Raw genomic sequence first — 23,398 nt, forward strand, 5'->3', positions numbered from 1 at the left:
TTAGAATAAGGGGCTTGAGAGACTTTATCCTCTCCCCCGCCTTTTTTTTTTTTTTTTTTCAATTCAGATTCCTCCATGACAAGCCTCAGTTAGGAGTGAGAAAGGGGGACACAAAGAGGGAAAGAGAGGAAAGACAAAACTATGTGTATGTGTTTTCTTTCATTCTGACCTCCCATTGCTATTTCCAATGTCATAAATTAAGTAAGAGGTGGCATATGTAAATCTTTTTCAGTCTTTATTAGAACTCCTGTACACGTTCAGAACCAAAGTTGATACCTTCCTAGAGTGCTTCCCTCTTTTTTTGCTGTTGTCCAGAATTGTTTAAATTTCTCTTTGCTTGCACTCTAATTTGTAAATGTATATATGTGTATATATCTGTATGTCTGTCATCTTAAAGTTGCTGAGCTCTTTAGAAATGATGGCAGTGGTAGTGGTGATGGGAACATGGATTTCTTCCTTCCAACTGTCCATCAGCATGGTAAGCATTTTGGATTAATCTTTATTTCTTTATGCTAACTGTAATATCCCTCATAAACTACGCTACTGACACAGCTTATCATAATGTTATTTTGCTTGTGGTTTGAGATGCTTCATTCAGATATATCACAGAGTTCTGTCAAAACATTCTTTCCCATTTTAAAAAAGGCTTAATTTCAACAGCAGTCAATACTAACCGTAATACAGAAAATAACAGCTTCTCTATCTTCAAAGCTATATTTTTATAGAACACAATGTAGTTATTCCAGAAGTAGTTTGAAAAATTAGCTTTGTTTGACAACCGTAAAATTTTCTGGAGAGCAAAGAGGAGAGAAACTTTTTAAATTTAAGGTAATTTAAAAATTACCGGACTGTGTGTTTTGATACTTTCTTTTGCCTCTTGCTTTATGCTTTGATCTCTGCATCTCAAAAATACTCTTAATAAAAAGTGGTGTTAGCTCTTTTTTTTCTAAAAGAATGCTTTGATTATTTTTCATTTTTGAAGTCTATTTTTGTCACAACATACAGAAAACAAAGATAATTTAATCTTGAGAAAATTAAAAACATACAATATGCAGAAATAAGATGAAAACAAAAGCACCTACTAAGAGGGAAACGCTGATGATGACGGATTTTGAATTAAACCCTAGAGACCTGAAAATATTGTGTTAGCACCCATTATCGAAATCAAATAATTTATTCCACAGTGACAGCCTGATTTTCTGTTTTATTTGTAAATACAAAGGAGTTCAGTTTGAACCTGAGAGTAAGTCTGTGGTTTAACCACTTTTTGGAACTTCCTGGGAAGTGTTGTTTCCTCTTCTGTGTTTCCAGAATTTTTTTAAAATGCCAGGCTCTTTCTCTTTCTAAGCAGCAAGTTATCTCACACAAGATGATCATTATAGTAGTAGAATTTCCTGGACTAGCTTTTTCTTTGTTCCAGCTTCAGTTAAAACAGTACCTGCTTTTGTCCTGTCTGCACTGCTTACACTGTGTTTTACCACATAACTCTCCCCTACCCTAAATTCTAGTTCATTTTCCTTAATTAGACAAGTGATTTTAATTTTGATCCTCTCTTAAAATATTTGCATTTTATATATTGCTTTGGAGTGTTGTTCCATAGAAGGGCTGCCAGGACTGCATTATTGAAAGTGAGTTCCTTATCCATGTGGATAATTATTCCACATTTCAAAAGAAAAAAAAAAACAAAAAAACAACACACCACAAAATGCAAAACAGCAGAAATATTCCAGTTATGCTTTTCTGTGTGCTTTTTGTAACAAACTTCCTTAGCTGATTTCTTTCATTTAAGAAAAGATGGTATAAAAAAATAACTCATTTTGGCACTTGCACTTACAGCCGGCTTGGGAATTGCATCCCACATCGTTGTGACTATTGAGGCTTCTGATGATGCTCATGGCGTCTTTGAATTCGGTACTGAGTCACTCTTGGTAAATGGAACTGAGCCTGAAGATGGAGATAGCAATATTATGTTGCAGGTTAGAAAGTTTTGGGTCTCATGTTGCTATGCAGTCCTCTTTTGTGTCTATTTTACAGAGCATTCTGCAATATTTTTATAATATGTCTACAGCATTTTAACTTAACTTTATCATGTACATTTGTCTTGACATTTTATACTTCACTTTCTAAAGTGTATCTTTCAGCTTAAAACTAAAATGTTTTATATAAGTTTAAATTTACTTCTACTTGTTTACATTTGAGGTATGAATATTTTAAAGTAAGTGCTGATGACACAACAAATAAAGCAAAGCTAAGATGATAAAGATTACACTGTTTTTAAAATTAGTTTATTTTTAACCCATCATGTCAATGACTTTGCACTGTATATAATGGAGGGGCTGGATTGTGTGCAGCTTGCAGTTGGCAATGATATGCTTAAGATCCTCTGGGTAAGGATTAAGGGACAAGGAAATAAGTTATAACAATAACATGAAGTTGTTGTGGGAGTCTGCTATAGACCACCCAGCCAGGATGACAACATTGCCAAATTATTCTATAATGAACTAAGGGATATCTCTAGGTCATCTGCCGTTGTCCCTGTGGGTGACTTCAACTTCCCAGATGTTAGCTGGGAATACCATACAACCAATACAAACAGGTACGGGAAATTCCTGAGGCACGTTAACAATAACTTCTTGGTACAGTTACTCTGGGAGCTGACTAAGAAAGGTGCCCTCCAGATTTGTTGCTTGTAAACAAGTCTTGTGGGTGAAGTGGTGATTGGAGGCTGTCCTGGCCATAGTGACCATGAGATGGCTGAGTTTAAAATCTTTGGCAATAGGAGGAAAACTGCCAGCAAAAGTTCAACCCTAGCTATGGAGACAGCAGACTTCAGACTACTCAGTGAACTAGTTTGTGAGGTCTCCTTGGAACCTGCTTTTGAAGGTATTGGAGTCCATCAGTGCTGGTTAGTTAAGTAAGACCTCTTAAGAGCACAGGAACAGGTGATTCCAAAGAATCAGAAGTTGAGCAAGCTGGGCAGAAGGCCAGCTTGGCTGAGCAGGGATCTTATTCTAGAATTTAGGTGAAAAAGGAAAATCTGTGGGCATTGGAAGCAAGGTCAGTTGAACAAGGACTACAGAGGTGATGTTCACTCAGAGTTGAAGCTAGCCAGTACTGTGGGGGACAACAAAAAGTGCTTTTTTTAAAGTATGGTAACAGCAAAAGGAGGAGCAGAGAAAACATTGATCCATTACTTGTTGAGGCTGGTAACCTCACAAATAAGTACGCCAATAAAGCAGAGGTTAATGCCTTCTTTGCCTCTGTCTTTAACACCAATGATGGGCTCGGGGACACCCAGAGCTCTGAATTTCAGGACTGTGATGATGATAAACTCCCAGCCAACTCTGAACTTGTGCAGGATTTGCTGCTCCAGCTGGATGCATATAAGTCTATGGGGTCCAGTGGGATTAAACCCAAAGTACAGAAAGAGCTAGCTGATGTCATTGTAAGACCTCTCTCAATAATTTTTCAATAGTCTTGGAATCTGGAGAGGTCACAGTTAACTGGAATCTGGCAAATGTTGCCCCAGTTTCCAAGAAAGGTAAGAAAGAAAACCCTGGTAGTTCCAGGCCTGTCAGTCTCACTTCAGTGCTTGGTAAAATTACAAAAAAGATTATCCAGGGAGTTACTGAAGAACATTTGAAAGACAGTGCAATCTTAAGACAATTGAATCATAGAATCTTAGAATCATAGAATATCCCGAGTTGGAAGGGACCCATACGGATCGAGTCCAACTCCTGGCACCACACAGGTCTACCCAAAATTTTAGACCATGATTGGTCATAGCCAACACAGGATCACCAGGGGAAAGTCCTGCTTAGCTAACTTAATGTCCTTTTATGATGAAGTTACTTGTCTAGTTGACCAAGGGAAGCCAATAAATGTGATCTTTTCGGATTTCAGCAAATTTTTCAATACTGTCTCACTGTATCCTTCTGGACAAAATGTCAAGCATACAGCAAATGTACAATATGATGGGTGAACAATTGGCTTATGGGTCAGGCTCAAAGTGTTAAAGCAAACAGGGCTACATCAGGTTGGCAGCCAGTCACTAATGAGTTTCCACAGGGCTCCATTTTGGGACCAGTTCTCTTCAGTGATTTTATAGATGATCTGGATGCAGGACTCAAATGCAATACTAAGAAAATTTGCAGAGGATACTAAATTAGGAAGAGCTGTTGACTCCCTTAGGGGTGGAGAGGCCTTGCAGAAAAATCTTGACAGACTAGAGGGCTAGGCAATCACCAATCACATGAAGTTAAACGAGGAAGTGCTGGATTCTGCACCTGGCAAGGGGCAACCCTGACTGTATGGACAGGCCTGGGGACAAGAGGCTGGAGAGCAGTCTCATGGAAAGGGATCTGGAGGTTTTGCTTGACAGCAAGAGAAATATGAACCAGCAGTGTGCCTTAGCAGCCAAAATGGTCAACTGTGTTCTGGAGTGCATAAGGCACAGCAATGCTGGATGGTCAAGGGAAGGGATTGTCCTGCTCTGCTCTGTGCTGGTGAAGCCTCACCTCAAGCACTGTGTGCAGTTTTGTGTGCTACAATATATGAAGGACATAAACTATTAGAGAGCATCCAAAGGAGGGCTACTATGGTGGTGAAGGGTCTAGAGGGCAAGAAGTATGAGGAGTGGCTGAGGTCCCTTGGTTTGTTCAGCCCAGAGCAGAGCAGGCTGAGGGGAGGCCTCATGGTTGCCTGCAGCTCCCTCACGAGGGGAGCGGAGGGGCAGGCGCTGAGCTCTGCTCTCTGGGGACAGTGACAGGACCCGAGGGAACGGCATGGAGCTGGGACAGGGGAGGATCAGGCTGGGTGTTAGGGAAAGGTTCTGCACCCAGAGGTGGTCGGGCACTGGGAGAGGCTCCCCAGGGACGTGGTCACAGCACTGAGCTGCCGGAGTTCAAGAAGAATTTGGACTACTCTGTCAGACATGCGATTTGATTTTGGGTGGTCCTGTGTGGAGTCAGGTGTTGGACCCGATAATCCCTGTGGATCTTTTGTAACTCAGGGTATTCTGTGATTCTATGACTTTACTGTATGCCATTTTACACTTTTATGTTCTTTCTTATAGTACAAAGAAATACATAAATCTTTGTGTTTTCCACTTAGGTTGTGAGAACTCACGGGGCCCTGTCTGAGGTGACTCTATATTGGGTCATAGTCTGTGATCTTACAGAAGACCTGGTCTCTGCATATGGGAATGTAACATTTGATGTTGGCCAAGTGAGAGCAAATATTACCATACAAGTTTCTCCTGACGACGTGCCTGAACTGGATAAGTTGTTTTCAGTTTTGATCATCAATGTGTCCAGTGGTCGTCTTGGAAATCATACTAATGCAACATTAACAGTTTTAGCTAATGATGATCCATATGGACTGTTCATCTTTTCTGAGAGAAACAGACCAATAAAAGTTGAGGAAGAAACAAAAAATATCTCCTTGACAGTAGTAAGGCTTGGTGGTCTTCTTGGTACAGTAGTGGTTACATACAGAACTTTAGGTGATGATGAAAAGTCACCCTTTCTTCCACCCGATGTTGTTAGAGCAATACAAGGAGAAGATTATATACCCATTACTGGTTATGTGATCTTCGCAGCCAATGAAAGTGAAGCCACAATATCTTTGCCTATTTTGGATGATGATGATCCTGAGAGGTCAGAATCTGTTTTTGTGGAGCTAAACAATACTGTTTTGATTGACAAAGTACAGGATCGGCCAAGTAAGTGTCTTTCATATGTAAACCAAAAGCTTAAATATGTAGGCTAATATTTATATTTAATAGGATAAAATGCAGCAATTGAAATTACAGTAAAATTTTACCTCTGCCTAACTCTGTATAGTTAAGAATCCTGTAAGTTATATGTCAGAATGTCTCACATTAGGTATGAAGATTCTGTGTGTCAGCATATATTTCCTTTACCAAAAAATTTTGTCAGGGGTGGACATTTCTTTCTCCCTTCTGCATCTGCTTTATCCCAGGCGTTTTAGGCCAACTGTATTACTGTATTGGTTTTGTGTGCTAATACCTGCTCACCTGTTGTTTCTGTAAAGCACAATGATAGGAAATAAGCTAGTTGCACTTACTGAAAGCCAAAAAAGCCTTTTAAACATTAAGTGGTGTAGAATTGCAGCTTCATGCTGGATTTTTAGTGTAGAGGATGTTTGCCTGATCCCTTATTCAGATAAATTCAGGTCATTACAGCCTTATTTATGCTTAAGAGCTTCTTGGCATGCCTAATTTCCCTTCCCTCTCCCCCATGCCTCTCCCACATTAATCTTGATTTTAAGGGAAACACTACAAATAATTCTACTGGGAAACTGAAAGGTTACTTATAGTTCATCATTGCTAGTGTAAAATTCTATTGTCCTACGGACAAATAAATGAGTAATTTTGCTAGTACCTCACCTCTTCAAAGAACTGGTGTTTTGTATGCTCCACAGCAGGGTAGAATAATAAGTTAGTAAAAATGTGGATTTTCTGACATAATATAATTCAAACACCAAAAGTATGTTCGTGCAGTTTGTAGTTATATTTTGTCCAAATCTAAAATGAAAATTTTGTTGAAAGCTAGTAGTGGCCAGCCACTAAACTCAGGTGTATGTATATGAACTGTATAGCTATATATAGGAGGCATTTCAGGCTTGCTCTAAGAGTGGTTTTTTTTTATATTTCAGTTGTAAATTCTCCTCGTCTTGGATCAGTGGGTGAGACTATAGCTCATGTAATTATCAATGCCAATGATGATGCTTTTGGAACACTTCAGCTTTCAGCTTCAGCTGTGCGAGTTGCTGAAAATTATGTTGGACCAATCATTAACGTGACCAGAACTGGGGGAATTTTTGCAGATGTTTCTGTGAAATTCAAAGCTATGCCAATAACTGCAACAGCTGGTAAGAAATCAAAATAGCAGAAATACACATTCTGTGTTAAACCAGAAAGAGCATACTGTATGCTTCGAGTAACCAAAGCAAACAAGTGTGTTTTGAATGCAGTCTAGTAAAACAAGTAGAAAAAATACCAAAGTGTGAGATATTTACTGAGTGTACTTAGGAGACAGGAATCCAGGACCTATAGAAGAGACCTTACATCAAATTTAAAAAAGCTCAGAGATATAATCACTGAAGAATCTAGCAAGAAAACTAAGGAAAGGAATTGGCTGTTTGTTTCCCTGGTGGCCACTCACTTTCTCAAAAAAAGAAAATACAATAAAAAATCCTGTAGTAGTATATATAGCTACTACTTAGTCCTTTGTACATATTTCAACCTACCATGCATAGCTTATTTGAGTTTCTTGGAGGGAAATTGAGAGCTGGTGACTCATCTGTGAAACAGACAAAAGTTAAGCACAATTCAAGAAGACTTTCACTTTGCAAATGAAAGGTAAAGCTCTCAGGTGATCCTTGAAAAGCTCCACGAGGAAAGGAGCAACCTTATGTCCTTTAGTAAAATCTCCTTTGAAAAAGGTACTTCTGTTTCATTTTATCTCTTGGAAAGCCAGACAACTATCAGAAATCAAATATAGAAATGTCTCAGTAGTGTGATCTTCTCAATGGAAGATAATAATGGACCTTTTGTAATTGCTTCTTGGACTGACAGTGTAAACTCTTGTTTTGGCCAAGATGAAATTTATTTTCATCCATCCAGATATCTAAAAGGCAGTAGGAAATAAAAAATTGTATTTCCTGGGTATGAAGATAAAGAAAAAAAAAAGCACAAAAAACCACACCAACATATGAACACAAGGGACTGCAAAAAGAACAGATAAATATTAGTGCTGATAAACATTAGTGATGTTTCATAATGAACCAGAATGCCTTAATATTCTTCTGTGTTTTTATTGTTTTGTTATTTTTTCATGTACAAATCTAGGTGAGGACTACAGTGTAGCCTCATCAGATGTTGTCTTACTAGAAGGAGAAACAAGTAAAGCTGTGCCAATTTATATAATTAATGATATCAATCCTGAAGTTGAGGAGTCCTTTTATGTTCAGCTGCTGAATCAAACAACAGGAGGAGCCTTGCTTGGATCTTTGACGAGGGCAATCATAACCATTGAGGCTTCTGATGACCCATTTGGATCCTTTGGTAAATGAGTCTTATTTGCATATTTTCTCTTCTCCAGTAGCAATCTGCTGATTTGTGGGTGAGTTATTACTGGGCAATGGAATAAAAATTTTCAGAATACAAAAAGGGAAGTCTGGATGAACACAGTAAAGGACAAAATAAGATAAACTAAATTAAAACGTATAATTAAGGGCGAATGGTGCCCTTATATAGCGAAATTGAAGCATTCAGTCAACTTATATATCAAGGTTTTGTGAGACGAAGGTGGATACAAAATAATCAGGCAAAGCAGGTTTAAATATCTGGGGAAATTGGAAAGTACAAATATGAATTAAATTGCATTCTTGTATGTTCTGGTTGTTAGTTATTGTAGTTTTTCTTCTTTCTATCATTATCAATAAAATGGATTGTGGACACTTTCCAAAAACAATTTCATTACACAGGGTTTGAGAAAAAAAGGTAATTTCAAAAATTTAAAGACATTTTAGAAATTTATCTTTTCTATTTATTTTTTTTAATTCATTTCAGTATTTCTGGTGTATGTTTTCCAGCCATTTTATTTGACTTACTCTTTCTCCCTTTAGTACCCTACTTAATTTCAGTTATTCCATTTTATCAGCAAAATGTAAAGGAGATTGACAAAAGTAAATAATTCCACATGGATAATTCATTAACTTCATTCTTAACAACTAAAGATTTTATACAAGAAAGACTTATATTTGAAACAATTTAGATGGAATATGTTGACACATTTTTTCCATAAGTGACATAAAAAATGATAAAAAATTTCCTCACTGGGAAAAATTACCTTCTGACCATCTTCTAAAAACTTAGATCATGGCTAGCCTTGAACAATGGATACGTTGGAATAAACTCTTGGGTGTGGGCTGAATTTTCATGCCAATTTTCTTTGCAGATAAAAAGTAATGATACTGAAAGTTCAATTTGAAGTTTAAACCTGATTAACATTTTTTTACTTGTGCAAATGAATGCAATCAAGTCAAATAAAATATATAATTCAGTAACTAGGATGGTATTTTTATTTTAAATATTACTGTTAATGAAATACGCCTCTTTGTGCTGCACTTCAGTGTTCCAGATGACTGAATTTACTGTGGAGGAGCCTGAATCTGGATCAGTACCCATAAATCTGCCAGTAATCCGCAACGCTGGGACACTTGGTAACGTTACTGTTGAGTGGGTTGCTACCATTGGTGGACACCCTGCTGATGAGGACTTGCAGGTTGCCTCAGGCAATATTACTTTTGCCCCTGGGGAAGCCTTTCAGATGCTACTATTGGAAATCCTGGCTGATGATGTTCCAGAAATAGAAGAAGTAAGTCAAGCACTTACATCTTCCTTGAAGATGGTATTAATTTTGACTTGCTCTAGAAATATGTATGATGGAAAACAAGAAATGTTCCAGCAGGAAGGTGCTAGAATTTCATGTTATACTTTGCTTGTAATTATTGTTAGAAAAAACACAAATTGTCTAGCTGCATAATTTCTTTTTCTTTTCTTCTCTTTGAGATTGTCCATGTAGAATTAACTCAGGCCTCCAATGGTGGTGCTATTGGATTAGATGGTGTGGCAAGTATTATAATACCTGCCAATGATAATCCTTATGGCACAGTTTTCTTTCATCAATCCTTATATCGAGTTCAGGAGCCACTAGAAAGAAATTTGCTGGCAAATATAACAGTCAGGCGAAGGTTTGTATAATGTTTGCTTTATTTATAATTACAATTTATTCTTCACTTTTGTTTTCACTATAATGTCAAATTTCATGCTCCTCTCATAAAAATATGTGCATCAATTCTTTGGTCTGCCATCTCAACATATTTTCATTTCGAACACATTGTTTTTGAAGTGGATGTCTGCTTATTACATAAATTACTTAAACGTAGTATACATTGAAATGCACAATGTAAACTCTGCGTACACAGTGTACTATTCATTTTGTCCGTTTAATCATCAAATCATTTAAACCTGCATGGTAGCCTGTTCCTGTGATTTGAACAGGAGGACAAAATGGCCAGCCCTTACAGGATGAAAATAAGAGAAGGAAAACAGGTTTTATGCATGCGATCCTAGAGGAAGGGTGATAAATCTGGGCGTCACCGGCTTTTTCTTCCTTGCTAGTAAGGAGAGCTGCCAAGTCCTGAAGAAGACTAAGTTAATTCCTAGAACCAAATGTTTACAAATATGCATTCTTAACAGACTACTACCTAAGCTATAAATAATCAAACTTGCTATCCACAAAAAAATAAGATAACTCAGTTATTCTGGTACTAGTTTCAAAGGGAATGCATTTTGATGTGTTATTGGCAATTTTTCAGCAATTCAGAAAGGGTCAGTTGATTTTGTTCACTTCTATTATTAACCCAGAAACATGTAGAATATTAGACATCCTTTGTCAACTAACAGAACTTTATTTTATTATAATGTCTTTTAGGGAGGGAAGATTTGGTCAGCTGCAGATTTTCTACAGCACTTCTGAGACTGACATTGTAGCTCTTGCTGTGGAGCGAGGTCAGGATATCCTGGCCTATTACGAGTCTCCTGTACAAGGAATTCCTGAAAAACCATCCAAGACCAGACTGAATGTGTCAGCAGCAAGTGACCCTGTGTATTCCTGTGCAGCTCAGTGCCTAAAAGATCAAGCATGTTCGGCCTTTACATTTTCCAGTGCCTCAGGGATTCCTCTCTGCCTTTGGCTGACGTCAGATATCAGCCCATTAACTAACACTTCAGGGTTCTGGACCTACAAGAAAAACGTTACCAGTGCATTTGCCCTCTTCAGTACACAAGCCATCGCTGGCAGTGATTATGAACCTGTTACAAGACAGTGGGCCATAATGCAGGAAGGGGAAGAGTTTGCAAATCTAACAGTTACCATACTGCCTGACAGGCTGCCAGAACTGGATGAGAGATTCACTATAACCCTTTTGAAAGTAGAACTGATGAACGTCTCAGCCAGCTTAAAAAACCAACCAACCATAGGACAGCCAAATACCTCCACAGTTATCATAATGATGAATGGAGACGCATTTGGAGTGTTTAAGATCTACAGTGTAAGTCCCAATGCAACAGGGAAAGGTCTGTATGCTGAAGTAGAGGAACGTCCTCAGACCAACGTGCAGCTAATGATACACAGAACAGAAGGCAGCCTGGGACAAGTGACAGTGGAATGGCGTGTCATTGGTGGGACTGCTACTCCAAACTTGGATTTTATAGGTGTCAGTGAGACTCTGGTGTTTGCTGAAGGTGAGGCAAGGTCTTGTTTTGGCTTCTGTTTTATAAAACTAAGAAAAAGAAAAAAGAACGTGACAAGTACACAATACTGTGGATGTTTTGACAACTGATACCTTATTCTTAGGCTAAATCTCCCTGAATGCTAAGGATACACGTGCAAAAGAGTATGGTTGTTCATTAGCATGTAGCATTATCTTGCAGAACACACACAGTGGTAGCAAAGCACAATGAAATATCTAAGCACAATAAATATCTAAGGGTTTTTATTAAAGAAATATTGCAGTGTGCACTATAAAGATTTCCTTTACCACATAAGTAAGGATTAATAAAGCCGAAGATAGTTGTTACAACAAGGATAATGGAAATGAGAATCAGGCCTAAGTGGTCTTTTGTTAGCCCTCGGTCACTACAGTACTAATTTTTCATGACATCTCTTTAAATTCTGAGATCATATTGTAACATAACAAAACATATTTAAACGTAACATAACAGAACGTATTTAAAAGAATTGCAAACAGGACAAACAAGTCACTCTCAGACATTACGTAAGTACCATGCAGCATGCTGTATTTTAAGATGTATTTTATATTGTCAAAGTCTGAGTTAATCGTACTGATATTTTGAAAGCAATTTCCAGGAGTGTAGTAAAGATTCTAGTATGCTAGCTTGATAAATCATCTGAATAGTAAGGCATGGCTGCTGGCAATGATTCTGAGGCTGACATGTAATTACATTACCAGTTACAAGTTTAGTAAAAACTGATTTTGAAGTATTTTGAAAGACAATCTAGCAGGAAATACATATGTATTCTGTAAATTGATATTTTCATGATCATAAAACACAGCTGGGTTATGCACACGCACTGAACAACAGGATTGTGTTGTAAATTTTAATGGATATATAGTGACTAGACATTAACAGTGTTTGCTGCTTACATTATTATTCTTTGATAGTCCCAAAGGCAAGGAACTAACAAAATGTCAGCCCATTTCAATGCATTCCCTGGCTCAGTAAATGTACTCATATTGAATGTACACCCTTGTGTATATGGTTCATTGGAGAGCTTAGCACCTGGCAATTTTTTTTTTTTTTTCAAGAATGATATTCCCCTTTTCTAAGTTAAATTTTAAAGTCATAGAATTTGTAATGAAAATAAAGAATTCTAGGCACTCAGAAATAATTCCTATATAATTAATTTCTACATAGTATATTTAATGATGTGATCATTTTATTGGCTTAATGTGACTGATCAATAGTAATTAGATAAAATTTCATAATGACATTCACTGACTTCCAGAAAGGTAAATAAGTTTGTTTCACGCAATTTTAATATATTTTTTGTAATTAATTATTTTCAAAATGAGATGATCAAGTCTTTTTACAAGGTGGTTTCCAAGTGGACACACTGTTGTATACATTCTTCTTCTTGTAGGTGAAACAAAGAAGATAGTCATGCTGCCCATTATAGATGACCCAGAGCCAGAGGATGATGAAAGTATTGAAATCAGCCTGGTCCATACTGAAGGAGGGAGTCGAATTTTGCCCAGTTTTGACACTGTCACAGTGATTATTCTGGCAAGTGACAATGTGGCAGGAATTATAAGCTTCCATACAGCCTCAAGATCTGTTATTGGTCGTGAAGGTGTGTTCTTTGTGTTGACCACACTCAAATTTTAATGTCAGTTTCCATCTTTGTGCTTTCTGTTGCTAATGACTCACAATGATTGTGTTTCACTGTTCAGAGAACACCAGCAAGCAGAGAATATCCACATACTTGACATGCACTTTGAACTCTTGCAAGCATTCATAGAATCACAGAATGGTTAAGGTTGGAACGGGCCTCTGGAGGTCACCTGGTCCTTTCCCCCTCAAGCAGGGCCACCTAGAGCAGGTTGCTCAGGACCATGTCCAGGCTTTTGAGTATCTCCAAGGAGGGAGACCCCACAATCTCTCTGGGCAACCTGTGCCAGTGCTCCCACACAGCACAAAAGTGCTGTCTGATATTCAGAGGGAACCTCTTGTGCTCCAGTTTGTGCCCGCTGCCTCTTGTCCGGTCCCTGGGCACCACTGACACAAGCCTGGCTCTGTCCTGTTCCACCCTCCCTTCAGGTATTGAAGGACACTGATGAGATCCCCCTGAGCCTCCCCTTCTCCAGGCTGAGCAGTCCCAGCTCTCTCAGCCTCTCTTCCCATCCCTTGATCATCTCGGTGTCCCTCTGTTGGAGTCTTCCCGGTACGTTTAGGTCTGTCTTGCACTGGGGAGCCCAGAGCTGGACCCAGTGCTCCTGGTGCAGCCTCACCAGTGCAGAGTAGAGGGGAAGGATAGCTCCCTCACCCTGCTAGGGATACTTGGCCTAATGCAGCCCAGAATGCCATCAGCCTTCTTAGTGACAAGGCATGTTGCTGGCTCCTGCCCAGTACAGTGTCCAGCAGGACCCCAAGCCCTTTCTGCCAAGCTGCTCTCCATCAGGGTGCACACCCTGGTGCCTGGGGCTGCTCCCCGCCAGGGGCAGGACTCTGCCCTTCTCTTTGTTGGCCTGCACGAGGCTCCTGCCAGCCCACCTCATGACTGCCAACATACACACACCTAGTAGTCATAAGCAAATCAGATCTATCAGCGACTTACAAATAATTTAAAATATTCTAGAAAACATTCCTGCAGAAACATTAGGGTAACATCTTCCCTTTGTCTGTCCCATGAACCTGATGCTTTTTTATGGCAGATGATTTGGGAAGTAGCAATTATATGAGAAAGCAAACATTTGAGAAAGAACAATAATAATTTGGTATGGGCTAAACATTTCTACTATTGTTTTAAAGAATACATGGCATGTTTCATCTACAGTTTGATGCAGTTTTGCATAGGATGATAATAGTACTGGTGGTGATTGCTTTAGGTGGCCTTTGATGGAATCTCAGTGTATTGCAGTATCACGTTTCTCTGATGTTTGAACTGATGGGCAGGGAAAGTTGACAAAACAGGAACTTGTTCCCAGATGTGTGCACTACATTTTCTGTTTGAAGAAAAATGGCTTTCTCAACCAAAGGTTTTTTGTTTTGTTTTGTTTTCCCAACATGAAAGGGCATTATAACCTTTTGTTTTTTATCTAGGTATGGTTTGTGTTAATTCTGTGCCAAGGCACCTGTGATATGATTAGCTAAGAAGAGCTGTTAATGAGCACAAGGAATTAATACAAACTGTCTCAGTCCCAAAGTCCCTGAATACTTTCAACTGGTTAAATGTTATCCATAGCATGCTACCAAATGCTGGCTCCTTGAAACTGAAATACTTGGCTATAGTTCTATTATTATATATAGTTATTATTATATTATTTTTTCCAGGTTGTGAAAAGAAATAGTTCATTGCCTTCCAGCCAGAAACAAAACAAGTGAACTAAGTGTCTTTGATTAAAAAAAAAAGAGAGAAAGAGAGAAAGGGAGAAACAGAGAAAGAGCAAAAGAGCTAAGGCATTTAGATTATTTTAGGTTTTTTGTCAAAATATTTTTTTAATTTGAAAGCAAAATTTGCCAGACATAAATCCAAATATCATTACTTTTACAGTTATTGTGTTATTGGAAATTTTCTGTTAAGTGAATACATTTTGTTTTCACAATGTGCATGTTATTTTTTACCTTATTGAGGGTAAGTGTAGTATTTTTTATTGGACAGGGGTCTGCAACTGTTGTGTAACTGTATTACAAGAAAATGCACTGCAGTAGCTTAAAGTAATGAGGAAGAGGAGAGTGGCTGATGCTCCCTTCTTCACAGTGACAAATACCCACCTCTTTGTTTCTCTATGTAAGAGATGCATCACTTATTAAGTCACAATGTAGAAATGTAAAAGTATGGATAAGGATTAAATATTAAAAAAAAATATTGAATTTAGCCTAATAAACTTTCAATCTTCAGAAATCAATTAGTGTTCATATTAGCATTTCTTCTGGATAGGAATAGCAAAAAAAACTTGGTAAAGCTGGCAGGAAATGTGTTCAGTAAATAACTACTTGGAATCTGTAATAATGACTTCAAGTTTCTTCTCAGTGTTTGGATTATAGTGGAACAGCTTTCTATATCATAAAGCATTTTTTCCCAGTCTTCAATGAAAATTCATTATAACTTATAGAGATATATTGAAATAAGCTTTGCCTTATTTGTGTGTGTGTGTGTGTTTTCCCAATGGTACTAAACCATTGAAACCACTTTTCTTTTAAATCTTTATTTCTTTGTAATGGGTATGCAAAATTCTCAAATAGAACATAGTGGATTGCAGTGCAGTGTTAAACACTGTAATGATTTAGCCTCAGAGGAACCTGTAAATTGGGAGTCTACCGTCCAGATATTTGACTGTAGAAGTGGAATCCTTGTGATATCAATAAATTTTGAATTCTTTAATTTTCTTAGAAGCAACATGGACCAACTTAAGCCAAAGATGTCGACATCAGTACATCTCTGAGACTTAACTGAAGTTTGAAGTGTTGGGGCTGAATATCACATTTATGTATTTGAAAATGGGTGTATACAGTTTTTGTATTACTTCTCTACAATATTAAATTTTATTTAAGTATATTAATGGCTAAGAATTCCTTTCTCTTTCATTGGTAGCCAATATACATGCATATCTCTGACTCTTCCTTACAAAAAAGAAATGTAACTAGAAAATTTTCAGATTTTTCTTGCCAGTTTTAGGTGTACAATGCTGTACAATTCTGTAAGGTAATACAGTAGAATAGCAAGACAGCATCCTAACTTGCTGCTCTCTAAATTGCATAATCAAAGAGACTAGTTGGGCAGCATAATGTTATTATAACATTATCTTATGTTTTGTTAATTCTTCAGTAAGCAAAAGAAATCTCATGTATTGTTTTCACACATCTCAGAACTGTAGATTTCTGCATATTTCATATCTCTGAAAGCCAATGCAGTACAAAATGTGCTGTCAAACTTAAATTCTGTGGACCTGAAAAATGCATGTGAAATATGAATGCCATATACCTACATATTATAAATAACCATCTGTCCTCTATTGTGAATGTTTTGCAAAATATTGCCTACTGATCTATTTCATGTTGATATAACATGCTAATTTCACACGTCCACATTTTTGTGAAAAACTTGTGAATATAAAACAATTTCCACATTTTACAAAGCCTACTAAGAGGTCTACTCTTTTTAATTAAAGTGCCTTTGGGGTTAAATGTTATAAATGTGCAAGATACCATAATATTTGCTTCCTTTATATGCACATTGTCCAGCAATACTGATTACCTCTGAGATTATAAGAAATTATTAACATTTTCTGAATGTTTTGTTTTCTAACAGTGACCATATTCGTAAGTTCAAACTCACATAAATGGAACTTACAGATAATTATAAGCATTTTTTTCTGCATGCATTGAATAAAGTCACAAGACAGTGCAAATGTTCAGATAATGTGTATTCTTTGCAGGGAACTGTTGTAGAAAACTACTATTATTGTTGGTACATACAGCAGTTACTGTTTTGTGCAGTTTACAGACTTGTATTGCTCTAATGTTTGCGCATGTTTTCATGAGCATTCCCTTTCTAAGTTATTCACCTATACCAAGTTCCCTCATATGTTCATAATTCTTTCCAAGTGTGAACTAAAAATGGAAAAAAAAAAAAACAAAACAACTAGAAGAGTTTAAGTTTAGGTTTTTCTTTTCAGCATTAAAAGTGAATGTGGTATATAACTACTGTGAAATTCAAACTGACAAAATAGCAATATCTTTCAGAAAAAATACTTTAACTGTGTGACGCATGTTTTTGACTTCTCATTTTTATAACCAACATGTAGAAGAGGAGACGCTGAAACATTGCATCTTGTCCTTTATTCCTAGGAGAACAATTACAATTCCACATCATAAGAACTCCTCCAGGACTGGGAAATGTTACTGTTGAGTGGAAGATAGTAGGACATAATGTAAAACAAAATTTTGCAAACTATTCTGGAATACTTCTTTTTCCTGAGGTAAGTCCATAAACAGTGATGTTGGCTACAGGAAAATACTGTGATTAGAGCTCATCTGAGAAAAAATGTGCTTTTTTAACAGTCTTTCTTTCTTGGTTTGATTATTTAATTTCTCACTTCCTTTTGGACTTACAAACTGGAGGGAGCTTACAATTCTTGATACTTAACTCTTCTTAAAGAAATTGTTCAAAATACTTGTCATTATGATATCACTTGTGTTTTATAAAATAATGGCTAATCAATTTACCCTTAAAACAAATAGGGGACGTTGAATACAACATTATATGTTGATCTGCTGGATGACCATATTCCTGAAGAAAAAGAAGAATACCAAGTCATCCTATACAACATCAAAACAGAAGGTAATGCACAACTATAGCCAGCTACATCTTAAAAATACCATTTAATAATATAATATTTTTAATTTTATTATTTCATTTTGGAGGTATAGGACTGAGCAAACTGCAGCTGGTGCAAAGTACGCAAAGTTCATTAACATTTTATTGAAATAGGCTTGGTCCTTATGTATGTATACATAAACCCCACAGTGTCTCCACAAATACACTTAAATGGTTTTCAATCCTGATTTAACTCTGCCTATTTAATTCAATGGTTGTTTCTTCCCTTAATCTGAATGCAAACTTGAGTTTACTAATATGTCATGGATAGAGTTGCCATGAAACATGCAGATATTTTTATCTTTTAAAACAATCTTGTCAAGCTGCAAACTTACTTATCTGTCCCTGAATTCAAGGTGGTTAGAATATTTTATTCTTGCCATTAAAATTATAGTGAGAAAAGAAGCCTTAAACTGCATCTGTTCTGAAATACCTTTTTTCAAACTGAAATTAATGTCCAAACACCAAACTAAGTTGACATGGATTGTGTTGCTGCGAGGTGCCTTATCAGCTTCTGAGAGTCACTGTGGCCTAACAGGATAAGCAAAATTATTCATCAAAGCAATAGTTGGAAAACATATCAGTTTATTGATGTAATGATTGTGAAGTGGAATATAGTTTTAAGCCTTTGGGGGTACTTCCTGGGAAAATGGTTTATTTCCTTTTAAAATATAGGGTATTTAGGGAAGTTGATATTTGGCACTGGCCTGTTAAGTTTTCTTATTTTTTAATACATTTTTGTGACTTTGTACTTGGTATAGATAAAATTTCTGTTTCTATTTGTTATAGAATGTAAGTATATATATATGTGTAGGTCCCACACCATCCACATACTTCAGTGAGCTTTGGTTTCATGGTATTTGCATGGCTACTGACCGTCATTTAAATGTAATATTAACAATAATGTAAGACAAAAATATTAGTTGCATAACACTTCATTCACTGCAGTCCACTGATTCTCTTGCAGGAGTTTCTTCTACAGGTGCTGCTGTTTTGGATAGTCAAGGATATGAAGCTGTTCTAACAGTAGAAGCTAGTGATGAACCACATGGAATCTTGAATTTTGCTTCCACATCCAGGGTGGTTTTAATACCAGAGGAAAACAAAACAATTCAGCTTTTTATTAACAGAGAATTTGGATCTCTAGGTCTGTATAACAACTCCAAGAGAAAGGAAGTTTTGTTTTGATTATCATTAGGCAAAGAAAAGCCATGATAATGAGCCCAGAAAGTTTGGAAAAATCTTTGTTACAGTTGGTATTTTTTTCAGAACTTCTAAGCTTCTTTCTGCGGACTTGGAAACTAAATATTACTTATAACTACAGTCATAATCCTCATTAATACAGCAAGGGATCTGAAAGCTGTAACATGATCAGGTGGCTATTAAGGTTACCATATTTTTGTCTAATGAGTCTGTCTCAAAGCATTAGTCTCTTCAGAAAAAATAAAAAACATGAGAAAAGTGACATGTACACACATTCCACATATTTTTTCTCTGAATTTCCGGAAGTCAGCACCTTAGGAATGTCACATGGAAAAAGTTGTGTCCAGACCACTGAATTCAATTTATCTGTCTCCTCTGACAATTTCTGATTCCTCTTTGAATCAATTTATCCATTAACATCCTTTAAACTATATAGTATTCAATTCTACAATACAATAGTGTGCTTCATGAAAAAAAAAAAAAGAATCTTGTGTTTGTTGCCTGAAAATATCAACTTATGTTGTGAGAAAACATGTATAATAATTTCCTATTTGCCTTTTTGGACTATATTTATACCTCGGTGATAATCTGTCTGTTTCTTTTGCCATACTTGTTTTGAAATGAAGTAACATTTACAGTGCTTTTCAAGATCTGGAGACACCAGAGAGTTTTAGAGGCATTTTAATGACACTATTTTTCCATTTATTTTTTAATACCAGTCCACACTCTAGTTTACTCTTTGAACACTATTCAGTAAACTAATGCTTTAAGATAACTGTTCATAGTAAGTGCAAGATTTCTTATTGAATTAAAATAAGCATCGTTACTTATTTATTAATTAGGACTCTTTTATCTCTTACATTTTATTTCATACAGAGCAGCTTTTAATTTCATCTGTCATTTTATTTCAGGATCACACTCCTTATGTTTGCCACTTGACTTACCCTACCAGATTAGTGAGAGGTGGCTTTATTCTCAAAACTATAATGTATAACTTTTCCACTTGGTAATATTTATCCATGTGTCCTCTAATTTTGTTCTCTATTGAAGTTTGTCAATCTGCCCAGGAAAGTATCTAGGTTTATTAATCTGTGTTTCCCAGCACTGTCTTTAGAGCCTTTCTTAGATATCTGTCATTCCCAAAAAGTGTCCTTGTTGCAAAAACTCATATTAATGGTACATGAGATGTCCCAGTTAGTCTTTCAGCAATTTCATATTTATGGTCCACAGAACTTCAAATTTCTAGATACATTTGGACCCAATGATTTTTGAGTCCTGTGCAGACAGACAAGTCAGCAAAGGTCAAATTGAAGGCATACTGATAACGGTAACAAAGGTACACTAGCTCCAATGTACTTTGGATTAGTCTTTTAATCCTTCTGTTTTGCAGTTAGTCTTTTCATTTTGTGGATGAGAATTTAATCTCTTGTCTTTATCTATTCCAGTGAACATTATATAAGAACTGAAAAACAATTTTTTTTTCTTTTTTTTTCTCCTCACAAATTAAACAGGTACTATCAATGTTACATATGCCACAGTTACAGGATTGCTCACTGTAAGTAATCAGACAGAAGAGACTGTGGCTGAACCAGGAGCTGATTATGTACCTGCTTCTGGCTCACTGATTTTAGAAGAAGGAGAAACATCAGTTGCCATAAATATTACCATTCTAGAGGTAACCTCTAAACCCTTTAATTCTGTGGTTTTCTGTATGATTTCAAAAGGGGAATATTTTGGGAACTAAAACTTGCAGCCATTATTTGAAGCCCTGTATTATATTTCACTATCATTTAGAAAGATGGTTTCAATCTTAATATTAAAATCACAAGGGATCAAATAGTCACAGAAAGCAGCTCTACCTCTGTCTAAAGGTAATAAAGTTGTCTCATTAAAACTTTACCAACTATCTAGTAGTATTTAGAACAGTGTGCTTCATGGCTGGCTACAGGCTCATACTTTTTCATTGCTGGAGATACATGCCGCTAAAATTGGTCAGTAATTTATTTGCAAGAATAGTTTAGCGTCACCACAGGATCTTTTTCATGATATATAATGTCTTACTTCATAATTCTTCCACAATAATCAGTTTCGGACCCAATAAAAATATTTCAGGAAGACAGAAAAATGAATTGTAGTGTCACAGTAATATTAGAGACTTGTTGTGTGATTCTTTTTGGTGACTTCTGCGGAAGTTTCTTAAAGGACAATGAGAAGAGGATGTACAGTATTTGTGTTTTGCAGGATGATATACCAGAGGTGCAAGAATTCTTCTTGGTTAATTTAACTTCAGTGGAACTCATCATGAACCATTCAACGTCATCCCCACCTAAGCTGGGTAAAACATCTTATATCAAATTATTTCTACTTTTCCTTTTTAATGGTTTATATTATATTACCTTGGGAAATTATCATTATTCCTCTTACTTACTAACTATGCTGAGATGAGACGCGGTTATTTAGAAGAAACATCACAGAATATGAAATAGATTTATTATTACACTTAATCTCTTGCTTTTTAAACTCTGGGAAAATTATAAATTAATTTTCATAGAGGAGTTAGTAATTATCACTTGGAAAGCACAATTATTTGAAAAGTTTATCGGTGATTTTTTCATCTGATTTTCATTTACGAACTACAAAATGGAAAAAAAAAAAGTCAAAAAAAACCCTTTATGTGCCTACTCTGCTCACTCTTTTAAAAGTCTGTTTTTATTCTTTTATCACTTTTAGGAAACATATTTTATGGTTTTCCTACTCTTGCAATGATCTTTATTTATTATTTGCTTAGTCACAATGATCTTTATTTATTATTTGCTTAGTCTGCTTCTCATTTTGCTTCTTCAGAATTCAGTAGAATAGTAGTCATTGGCTTTAAGAACTGTTGGATTATCCTGTGGTACTAAAGACTAGTTATATAATTTCAGACATCTTCTTTGACTCTTTTCCCTTTTCTTTGCATGCTTATAGAAGTGACTGAGTTAATTCGTTACAGATTGAAAGGTAACTTGCAAGACTCATTGCTGATTTGTGAATAGTTGAGTCTAAAATATGAAAGGAGTAGCATATAAGAATGAAAGATTCATCCAAACTAAACAGTGTTGTATAGTCTCACTTTCTCTTTGGCTGTCTCCTTGAACCATGACCACTTAACACTGATGTGACACTGCATTGGGTCAGCTTTACTTACAATGAGAAAATAATAGCTTTAAGTCATAAGGCAAAAATGTGTTCACATAACACGTCTCAGTGAATTCTGTTATCAGACAGTTTTCTAATCTTGTTTTCTGCATTGGTGTGTTTTTATCTGTTATGGTTGAAAATTTAGATCCTAATCAGTGCCATGCCTTCCTTCAGGATTTCTAGCAATCCCATACCCTATCCAAGATATGTGAACGAGTTCTAATGAGGGGTCTAATATCATAAGAGATGAGTATTCTGCATGTGTTACAGGCATGTGCAGTCAGTTCTACACATCTGGCTTTTATTGCGTGCAGTGCTCCTGTCATGGCCATGTGTGTGCCATATGTTAAGTAAGTCTAGTGTCTGTGATGAACAAGTGAACGTGCCGAGCTTAAGTGACCTGTGTTTCTGATTGAGGTTGCACTCAAACAGCATAAAGATAGTTTTCTTATTTTGTCCATTCTGCTCTTGCTTCAGTCTTCTGGTAGAAGAAATAGCCTGACGCAAATACATGTGCGTGCATGTGTGTGTGTGTGTTTTGAGAGCAAACTCTTAAAGATCCTGGGTGAACAGATCTGACTTCAAAGTGACATGAGAAAATGTGGATAAGGAGTGAAGCAGAAATGTCTCTAATTGCCATTACTCCCTCAGGATTTGTAAACCTCAGTAATATTTCTGTTGTCTGTGTAGAGCTATTGCTCATCTTCATCTCTACCTCATAGTGACAGGCTTAGATTCATGGCAATAATCTTCTACTTTTGTTCAGTTTTATCTGAATTGATGGAAAAATGTATATGGATCTAAATATAATATGGCAGACTCAGTGAAGTCAATTTGGTTTTAGAAAGTAAGTTGAAGTTTATAAAAAGTAAACTGAAGTAAGTTAAGGTAGTTGTGTGGTGCTGTTGTCTGAAAAACAACAACCTATTTTCTGAGAAGTATTAAGTTTTGACTGTAAAGTTCTGGTCTCTGAAGTTAGTAGACTTTTCCGACATTAACCTATTATTTGGTATTTTTCACACTGCAGTGTATTCAGTCATGATTTCAGGCTAATTGTAAATATCTGTATGTCTTTATGGAGCAGTAGAATATTACAGTATGTGAACACCCCACGAATAAATTAATAGTTGTGTATTTGTAGTGAAATCTGAGGTGTGCCATTAGGATGTATGATGAGGCACTGAAGCACAAATAGAAGATGAAATGCTGAATCATTTATTATTCTTCCTCATTGTCTTTCTCATACTCAGAATGGCACAGTCTGCAAAATGTTGAATGTTATCATAATAAACACTTATAGTGAA

The 23,398-nt window shown here is 36.4% G+C and overlaps 1 protein-coding gene across 7 annotated transcripts in view; it reads left to right on the forward strand.

Moving 5' to 3' along the window:
* ADGRV1 (adhesion G protein-coupled receptor V1) overlaps positions 1-23,398 on the forward strand; it is a 295,085-nt gene that overhangs the window by 62,791 nt on the left and 208,896 nt on the right. For 6 of the 7 annotated variants that reach the window (XM_040542002.1, XM_040542003.1, XM_040542005.1 and 3 more), the window contains 14 exons: positions 398-478; positions 1,837-1,976; positions 5,113-5,722; positions 6,679-6,894; positions 7,874-8,089; positions 9,160-9,404; positions 9,599-9,780; positions 10,524-11,335; positions 12,756-12,965; positions 17,183-17,313; positions 17,576-17,675; positions 18,679-18,858; positions 20,426-20,589; positions 21,156-21,249. In XM_040542002.1, the coding sequence (XP_040397936.1) occupies positions 398-478; positions 1,837-1,976; positions 5,113-5,722; positions 6,679-6,894; positions 7,874-8,089; positions 9,160-9,404; positions 9,599-9,780; positions 10,524-11,335; positions 12,756-12,965; positions 17,183-17,313; positions 17,576-17,675; positions 18,679-18,858; positions 20,426-20,589; positions 21,156-21,249 (3,381 nt within the window). The remainder of the gene's footprint in view (positions 1-397; positions 479-1,836; positions 1,977-5,112; positions 5,723-6,678; positions 6,895-7,873; positions 8,090-9,159; positions 9,405-9,598; positions 9,781-10,523; positions 11,336-12,755; positions 12,966-17,182; positions 17,314-17,575; positions 17,676-18,678; positions 18,859-20,425; positions 20,590-21,155; positions 21,250-23,398) is intronic. The other variant, XM_040542004.1, reaches the window with a different exon arrangement.

Source organism: Cygnus olor, chromosome Z (genome assembly GCF_009769625.2).
Source record: "Cygnus olor isolate bCygOlo1 chromosome Z, bCygOlo1.pri.v2, whole genome shotgun sequence".
Taxonomy (NCBI): domain Eukaryota; kingdom Metazoa; phylum Chordata; class Aves; order Anseriformes; family Anatidae; genus Cygnus; species Cygnus olor.